The sequence below is a fragment of the Hypoxylon trugodes genome (genome assembly GCF_022578975.1).
Source record: "Hypoxylon trugodes strain CBS 135444 unplaced genomic scaffold F4822scaffold_4, whole genome shotgun sequence".
Classification (NCBI taxonomy): domain Eukaryota; kingdom Fungi; phylum Ascomycota; class Sordariomycetes; order Xylariales; family Hypoxylaceae; genus Hypoxylon; species Hypoxylon trugodes.
In genome coordinates, this window is record NW_026250019.1 from 1,461,640 (window position 1) to 1,469,771 (window position 8,132).

Genomic DNA, 8,132 nt, shown 5'->3' on the forward strand with positions numbered 1-8,132 from the left:
TCAAACTACCCCTTGGCAGCTTATCATGATAAAGGAGCCTCATGCCCGTTCTGAAGCCCGTATCAACATCCACGTGGATCTCCACTCCTGGATCTTAATCGCAGTATTCGGTCACTTGTGGCTCAGACTGGTAGTCTAGAAGAAATCCCAGCGTTACACTAGCGTGGATCCTTGTTTGAATCTTCATGACGGGTATATGCTATAAAGTGCATTGCGTCAACTAGTAAGTGGGTAAAATGTTTATTTTAAGGACTCTTAGCTTTACGTACACCGTCGTAGGCACGCTAGAAGAGCGGGTTCCCTTCTCTATCTACCAGGTAGTCAGGAAGGATGACCGAACCAGCAGGGAAATTCTGTAAGCCTGTGCCCCATACCCCACGCAACAACGGCCGCGCCCTTTCATTTTAACCCTGATCCTTCGATCATAATAGGGAATATAACTTACTAAGTATGTATATAACTTAGTAAGGATCAGACACTAGTCATTTTCAGTACTTTATGTAATAAACCGCCGACCCTAATTGGTCTCTACATAGGCACTTGGCGTAATATTTTGTTCGCCGACCCCGAGTAAAATTACCTAAATCCTTAATAAACATTGTCAGCCCTAATATGGTAGTCAATGGCGGTAAAATAAGCCAATCGCTACAAGCTGACGGAAGATAATCCAGGTCCGATCTAAAACTCAGCTGGTAAAAAGTTCGTGAATGGATTCATGCGGCATAGTCGATAGGAATGAGCACAGGTAACTCGGCCGGCTCGGGCTACAACGCCTTACTTCTATTCCGAGGATTCATGTCATAATAAATCGTCCCACATCATTAAATGCCTGTTTCCGCGCACTATAAAATTTTCCATTGCTTAGATGATAAATTCTGTTTGTCGCCGTGCCCGAGATTCGCTTCTTACATTTTATCCCTTCGTCCTTTTTTAAGGAAAAGCTCAAACGATCCAAGCCTGGTTCTCTTTTTTTCGTTGTCCAATATTTCCTAGCTCTCTTTGTACCTATCAAAATGGGGCTTCATCTACCCCTCAGCCCTAACGATAGGGTCCTACGGCCACCCCTATACTATCTTCAGGTACAAGATGGCCTAATCTTGGGCTCTGGTGCTATGTGGACCATCACCTACATTCTATACGTTGTCCAAGCCTACCGAGACAAGTCTTACGGCATGCCACTGGTGTCCCTGTATGGAATATCCCCCCCACGCTGCGCTAGCGCCGCTTTATAACCCCTCTACAGCGTGCCAAGGTCGCTAACACAGGCTTTTTCGGCAGCTGCGCAAACATTTCTTGGGAGCTTCTATACGGCGTAGTTTACCCAACCTCGGTTGGTCAGTTCGTAGCCTTCACATCATGGCTCATCACCGATATTGGGATCGTCTATGTGACTATCAAATTTGGCCCGTCGCAATGGAAGCAAGCTCCTATGGTAGCGAATAATCTTGGTCTGCTTTTGACTGCTGGAATTGGTACGATGATTGCTATGCATTTGGCCTTTATCAAGCAAATCCCAAGTCTTGATGAGTGTGCTTTATGGAGCGCTTTCGTATGCCAAGTCTTGCTCAGCGGTGCTTCGGTATTGCACCTAATGTGCAGGGATAACACCTCTGGTCACTCATGGACTATCTGGTAAGTGCACCTCTCAATAAAAATTTTAAGTAAGCTTCTAATCGAGTAAAAGGCTTATTCGATGGCTTGGAACTGTCCTCGTCATCGGTTTATTCGTCTGGCGCTGGGTGCACTACCCCGAGACCTACCCCATCACAGCTAAGCCCGTTACTGTTTTCCTCTTCGTGTTGACGGAGATTGCGGATATCATCTACCCCTTCGTTTACTACGCTGTTGAAAAGAAGGAGAAGTTGAGGAAGCAAGTCAAGCAGGTGAAGTCTAAATAAGCCAAACACAACCAATAGTCTTGTGGTTTGGTAGTTAGTTGTACATAAACTCAAACGGATACATATCGGAATCATAGGTGGAGGGCAATATGATGCTGGTACAAAATTCAGGGTCAATTGAATTTAGCGGTTAGGTGGGCAAAAATAGACTGTAATGCTAGCATACATAACGAGGATAGACTGGGAATTAACAGCGAAACAAAATTAAACAAAATTAAACAATTTTTAACCACTTCTTTTCAGAATAACCCTATTGACAAATTTGAAGTCAAAGGATATCACAAAAGTACCTTAGGTAGATACCTAGGTACATGGGTACCTAAGGTAGAAATCATTGATGGCAACGTCTAAATTTGTTAATTAATTAACACCCTGGTAGTATAGCTACCTCCTAGGCATGGTACACGCAATTTCATCACCTCGTCCAATGTACAAATCTTATCTAATTTTAGTCACAACAAAAGGACCGCATATTTGTTCTCGAACTTAATCAAGTTATCCTATTGGCTTTCTACCTGCCTCTATTGTATACCTATCTGATGATTAACATCAGCAATTTCCAGCTGAGCTGCATTTTAAGTTCTTAGTAGCGTGTTGTTGCAGTCTTACATGCATTTTAGGGATGCCCTGGACCCTAAACTCCTAGGGGCACGGATTAGGCTATGAAGGACATTGCAAGATTGTGTCATCAACTTAACGGGTAATATGAATACGATCCCTTCTGTTTTCGATTTACAGGGTATAAGACCTACATAATCGACCTGCCTACTTGGTATGCACTGTAAATGCTTGTTTAGATGGACAATTGCCTATCTAATTCTTAATTACATGGTTTTGTAGGTATGTGCTGAAGTTCCGCGTCTAGGTGCGCAATATAGCGTCCTATTAGCGTACCTAGGTAAACCTCGATTTCTAGTAGTGCTATCTGGCGATTTTATTACACTAATTCTTAGGTACTGCATGTCGGTGCCTTTAGGGCAGCAGTCCCCCGAATAGAACGCCTGTATCCCAAGAGTTTACGTAGTCGCGTGAAAATGCTGAAAGTCTTCAAAAAAGATCATTCACAGAGAACAGTTTTTAACACAACATTTTTAACATAATAAATATATATATGGAATTTATATATCCTAATCCCAAATCTAGATGGATTTTTAAGCCCCGTAGTCGCGTTACGCCATTCTCCCGCTATATATACAGTCTAAACACAAGAATAGCAATGCCTCTATGATTCACGCTGTCTTACACTCTAATCACCATTGCATCTCCCCAATTTAAGCGATCTTCTTGAAAAGAACGTTCCTCTTGGGGTCAGGGATGGACTGCAGAGAAAATGCATTAGCACATGGGAATATTTAACAATTCGATGGGTTTTTAACTCACCTGTGTGGAAAACTCAATGTTGGGGTATCGCTCCGTAGCACCATCTGCCAATTGCAACTCGTACTTCAATAGGACATTGGCCAAGATCATCTTCATCTCATTCGCAGCGAAGAAGCGACCAGGGCAAGCATGGCGACCATATCCGAAAGTAAGAGACTTCTGAGTAACACTGACAAATTGGTTCTGGCCCTGGACATCGACGGCACCTTCTTCCTTAGCTTCCTGGCGCAGCTTGTAGAAGCGGTACGGGTCGAACTTATCGGCGTTGGGGAATACTTCGGAGTCAGAGCTGACAGCATGCACGGGTACCTCGATAATAACGCCAGCAGGGATGCGTTGGCCGTTAGATAGGGTGAATGGGCGGAGAGTCTTGCGCTGGAAAGAGGCTGGTTTTACGACAGTCAGCATGCTAGTGTCCACAAAAATGGGGCATGGGGTCGTATTTGCTTACTTGCGAAGGCAGGGTGGAATCGTAGCGTCTCCTTCATGAAACTGTCAAGCTTCTTCATCGCTTGCATTGAGCTGCTGGTGAAAACGTTGTTGTGTTCGGCGAGGACAGAACGGATTTCTTCACGAAGGTCCTGAGCAAGTTCAGGCATAGCGGCCAAGTTGTAGAATCTACGAATCAGAGATTAGCTCGATTTCCTATTTAGGAAGGTTGGTGCTACACACGCGTTGGTGGTGGTCAAAGTAGTGGTGTGGATAGCGGCAAAGCTAATTCCCAATTGAACTTCAGCTAGCTTCTCGGTAGTTGTCGCGCCGAATTTAGCCTCGCCGTTTAGAAGCCATTGAACAAGATCATCAGGACGTTCCTTGGGGTCCATTGCTCGTCGTGATGCAACAAGAGGTCGAAGGAAGGCATCGGCATCGTCGAATCGCTTGTCAAGGGCTTTAACGGGAGGGAGGTGGCTGGCAAGGAAAGGTCGCTTCCATTCAGGGAGCATAGAAACAGCTTGTTGAGCCTTCATGAGATCCATAGAGTAGTTGATAGCGGCATCGATGTATCGCTCGTCTCGGCAGAGTTCGGGTCCGATGAAAACACGGCCTGATACCATAACCACCACTCGGATCATCTTTCGGCTGAGGTTGATAGGAGTCCAGTCATCGCAAGGGGGCATCTCAAGCTCAAGGGCCTCTTGAACCTCGCTAGCAATTGATGGATTTAGGCGAACTAGGAGTTGTTAGGTTGTTTCTTATATTTTGCTGACACAATTACTACACACCTAAAGCTGGAGTCAAATGGGTCTTGATCGTGTGGGGAATGATGGCAGCACCAGTTCCTCGGGCCTGGGTGTACTTGGACTGCATTGTCTGCATGTAACCATTAGATGCGTGCGTTTTATCATTCATCGCTTGAGTTTACTCACCTCCTCAATCGCAGCATCGAAGCTCAAAACATTGTCGGGTAATTCGCTGAGCTCCTGCAAGAACTTGGGCGACATAACAATAACCTTGGATTCTGGCGGGGTCGGGTCAGCTATGAGATTACCCCACTAGCGAGAATAGCGAGAAGAGGCGTCATACTTCGAGGCGAGACAATACGGAACATGCCATTTTTGAACTAGGAATAATTAATATCTTGAGAAGTACCTAGTTATTCTATCACAGAATAAACTCACCTTTTGGTATCCGTCCAGATATAATTGTCTTGCGTTGCGGAGATAAGCTTGTCGTCTCTTTTCATCACTTCCCAATTCCGAGCCGATAACAGGGACTTTGGCGATAGGACTACTTCGAAGGAGATGGGCTTGGGTTAAAGATAGAGTAATGAGTAACCCGGCTAGGAGTATCGGCCACTCATTGGCCACTATGGCCATCACGACACTAATAGTTGCCATGTTGGTTGTAGAGAAAGAAAATTGTATAGAATTACCCCGATGATCTGATCTAAAGTGAAGATGTTTGGTAATTGATTTTAGCTAAGGGCTTGGCCAAGCCTCACGTAGATATATTTTCTTCAGAGGATGCACAAAACCAATGCATCAGATCGTCGGCGCATTAAATTGCATAAAGTAGCCGATTTATCGTACGAGATCAATGAAGGAATTATCTTGCATGTTATCTAGGTTTTCGAGATCCTAGATGTTACTATGTAAGGCGTACATGTAAGCAACACCGAGTAATCTTACGTGCGCAGCGTAGGAGTTGGATTGAATGGGAACCCACTAACAGGGGGGAATTTAAGCTTGCTAGAGCTCCTCCAATCAATTTAATGGTATTTGAACTTAGGTAGTTAATCCCACTATCAAAATGTCACATCATATTACAGCTGTTTCCCATATAGAGTCCGCGGTCAATGCTATAGAATATGGGTAGCTAATGTTATAGATTATTAATATCTTCATACTTTGAGTCTCTCGCGCAACCACCTTTTTCTTCGTTAACCGTAAAGTAGAGAATATAATAGAATAATAACCTTGAATTTCTAATAGGCGACTGGGATTTACGGTGGCTTAACCTTAGGTAACTTGAATCTTATAGAATTAGTAACTCTATACCGAATTAGGAAATCATATCACCGAAATTGCCATTCCATTCGTCCATTCACTGCGCCACACACATCCATTACCCTAGACTAATACCTGAGACAGCATGAAGTAATCCTCTTAAGTAATCCTATTAATTACGAAACGTATCGTTATATAATTATGGCTTCCAAGATTTCCAAGAGGTACGCTAGCGATTATTCTCGTGGAGATAGGGTCTTAGCTTTTGCTGCCGAACATAAATCTATTTTTAGGTAAGGTTAAAAAGTGGAATAAGGGACTTCGTACACACGCGCCAGTCGGTCAGTGGGATTATCGGGTCGAAAGTTCCTATAATATGGAGAAATTCCAGCTGAGACTTTAGGTCCCTCTAAAACCCGGCAGACTTTTTTCCGTGGCGAGCTGTTCAAGTATTGCATCATAGTAGCTTACGCGTGCTGATACTTACAGAGCCCTACGACGCCCAGCCCTATCGCCTTACAATGATGATCCTACCGACTCGCTAGTTGGAATAGTCATACTTACTAGATTAAATATAGTAGCTTTAGTGTTAGTGCCAATTAACATTGTTAGTGAGGAAAAAGGAAATCCAAACACGCCAAGTCGAGCCAAGTTTTTGGATAGCAAGGTTGACCGTATTGCTTCGGACTATACGGCCAACAGGGCAAAGAGGTGCCGCGGTCATCATTCGTTAATTAGTTTATTAGGACACTAGAAGACATATTTTGCAACTTCTTCACAGTCCAAGTATCAAAATTTTGGCAGTCGCATCGTGATATCTGTTAGACTTCTCTCGATTGTCCTTCTGTGATTTCTCCACACCTCACAAACACGTCTGATCGGCAAACCATATCTTAGAACCATGTCTCGGGTATCCCAAGATGGTATCGCTCTTGATATCTTCGGCCAGATGCCAGCCACAGTCCACTCATATACGGGGATCACCTTATGTTTTCCCTTATTAGACGGCTCGCAACATCCCGCCGTTGTCAGCACTTTGACTGCTGGTCTCGAGCGTTTATCGGCGAGCTTCCCCTGGGTTGCTGGTCAAGTAACCAATGAGGGATCTGGAGAGGATAACTCGGGTATCTACAAGATTACACCATTCGAGAATATACCCCGTTTAGTCGTCAAGGATCTACGACAAGATGGCTCTATGCCGACAATGGGGGCTCTCAGGGATGCGAATTTCCCTATGAGTATGCTTGACGAACTTGTCATTTCTCCACGAGCTACAATCTCCCTTAGGCCACCAGAAAACGACCCAGTGCTTCTAATTCAAGCCAACTTCATAACCGGGGGTCTCCTGTTGACATTTTCGGCGAATCACAATGCCATGGACATGGCTGGTCAGGCGCAAGTGCTTCATCTGCTCTCAAAAGCTTGCCGAAACGAGCCTTTTACGCAGGAGGAGCTGAAAATTGGCAATTGCGACCGTCGCAATATTGTGCCTCTTTTGCAGGATTATCAACCAGGCCCTGAAGTTTCCCGTCAAATCGCGAAGAAACCAGGTCCACAGGCCCCCGCCAACAGCGGGGCAAATGCAACCAAACCTGCACCACCCAGGCCTCTAAAATGCACATGGGCCAATTTTATCTTCGATGCCGCCTCACTCAGCGCCCTGAAGGCACAGGCAGCAGAAACAGTCACATCCGGATTCATTTCCACTGACGACGCTATAACGGCGCTTATCTGGCAATGCATCACCCGAGCCCGGTCATCGCGTTTGGAGGGTCGCCCCGTAACCGAGGCGACGCTCGGACGCTCTGTCAACGTACGCAGCTATCTCGATATCCCAGAGACGTATCCCGGATTTATTCAGAACATGACATACCGCACCCTCAAGCTGCAAGAAGTCGCCGACGGCCCGCTCGGTGCCGTCGCGTCATATCTACGCGCAGGCTTAGATCGCGAGAGCATCAAATATCAGACCCGATCCGCAGCCACGCTGCTTGATAGCACACCGAATAAACGGACTATCAACCCTGTGGGCTCGCTAGACCTTACGGTGGATATTATTGTCTCTTCGTGGGTTAAAACGGGATGCTATGGACTTGACTTCGGTTTAGGGCTAGGAAAGCCCGAATCAGTTCGACGACCACGGCTCATGCCGCTTGCTCTTGACAGTCTAGTGTATTTGCTTCCAAAGGCACCTAGTGGGGAGATTGTAATTGCGATATGTCTGCGGGACGAAGATATGACCAAGTTGAAGGCAGATGAAACATTTGCCAAGTATGGTCGCTTTGGCGGTTGAGTCTCGAGATAAGGGGTTCTTATGTACTATAGTTAGCATCTAGTCCAAGGCGACTTTCCAGAAAATTAGACCACACATACCAATTCGAGAATTCTACTTATCATTTAATACTTG

At 45.3% G+C, this 8,132-nt stretch overlaps 3 protein-coding genes across 3 annotated transcripts; 2 read left to right on the forward strand and 1 right to left on the reverse strand.

Moving 5' to 3' along the window:
* Positions 1–711: 711 nt before the first annotated feature.
* Positions 712–2,113, forward strand: F4822DRAFT_399218 (uncharacterized protein). The gene is made up of 3 exons (XM_051457755.1): positions 712–1,189; positions 1,279–1,632; positions 1,685–2,113. Exons 1-3 carry the CDS (start codon positions 1,014–1,016, stop codon positions 1,896–1,898), a joined length of 744 nt encoding a protein of 247 aa, XP_051315447.1. The 5' UTR covers positions 712–1,013; the 3' UTR covers positions 1,899–2,113.
* Positions 2,114–2,986: 873 nt separating this feature from the next.
* F4822DRAFT_399221 (cytochrome P450) lies at positions 2,987–5,266 on the reverse strand. Its single transcript, XM_051457756.1, has 8 exons — positions 4,898–5,266; positions 4,803–4,839; positions 4,646–4,737; positions 4,502–4,589; positions 3,951–4,449; positions 3,730–3,896; positions 3,279–3,664; positions 2,987–3,217 (listed from the first exon to the last, which is right to left on the reverse strand). Exons 1-8 carry the CDS (start codon positions 5,114–5,116, stop codon positions 3,170–3,172), a joined length of 1,536 nt encoding a protein of 511 aa, XP_051315448.1. The 5' UTR covers positions 5,117–5,266; the 3' UTR covers positions 2,987–3,169.
* Positions 5,267–6,366: 1,100 nt separating this feature from the next.
* F4822DRAFT_399223 (trichothecene 3-O-acetyltransferase) lies at positions 6,367–8,132 on the forward strand. Its single transcript, XM_051457757.1, has one exon. The coding sequence runs from the start codon at positions 6,627–6,629 to the stop codon at positions 8,016–8,018; it is 1,392 nt and encodes a 463-aa protein (XP_051315449.1). The 5' UTR covers positions 6,367–6,626; the 3' UTR covers positions 8,019–8,132.

What these genes read in the sequence shown, in the direction of transcription:
- F4822DRAFT_399218 (XM_051457755.1), top strand. Translation starts at nt 1,014, where the DNA reads ATGGGGCTTCATCTACCCCTCAGCCCTAACGATAGGGTCCTACGGCCA. An exon ending in GGCATGCCACTGGTGTCCCT is followed by an intron (nt 1,190 to 1,278) that starts GTATGGAATATC and finishes CTTTTTCGGCAG; the next exon opens with CTGCGCAAACATTTCTTGGG. An exon ending in GGTCACTCATGGACTATCTG is followed by an intron (nt 1,633 to 1,684) that starts GTAAGTGCACCT and finishes ATCGAGTAAAAG; the next exon opens with GCTTATTCGATGGCTTGGAA.
- F4822DRAFT_399221 (XM_051457756.1), bottom strand. Translation starts at nt 5,116, where the DNA reads ATGGCAACTATTAGTGTCGTGATGGCCATAGTGGCCAATGAGTGGCCG. An exon ending in ATCTGGACGGATACCAAAAG is followed by an intron (nt 4,840 to 4,897) that starts GTGAGTTTATTC and finishes AATTATTCCTAG; the next exon opens with TTCAAAAATGGCATGTTCCG. An exon ending in ACTTTGACCACCACCAACGC is followed by an intron (nt 3,897 to 3,950) that starts GTGTGTAGCACC and finishes TCTGATTCGTAG; the next exon opens with ATTCTACAACTTGGCCGCTA.
- F4822DRAFT_399223 (XM_051457757.1), top strand. Translation starts at nt 6,627, where the DNA reads ATGTCTCGGGTATCCCAAGATGGTATCGCTCTTGATATCTTCGGCCAG.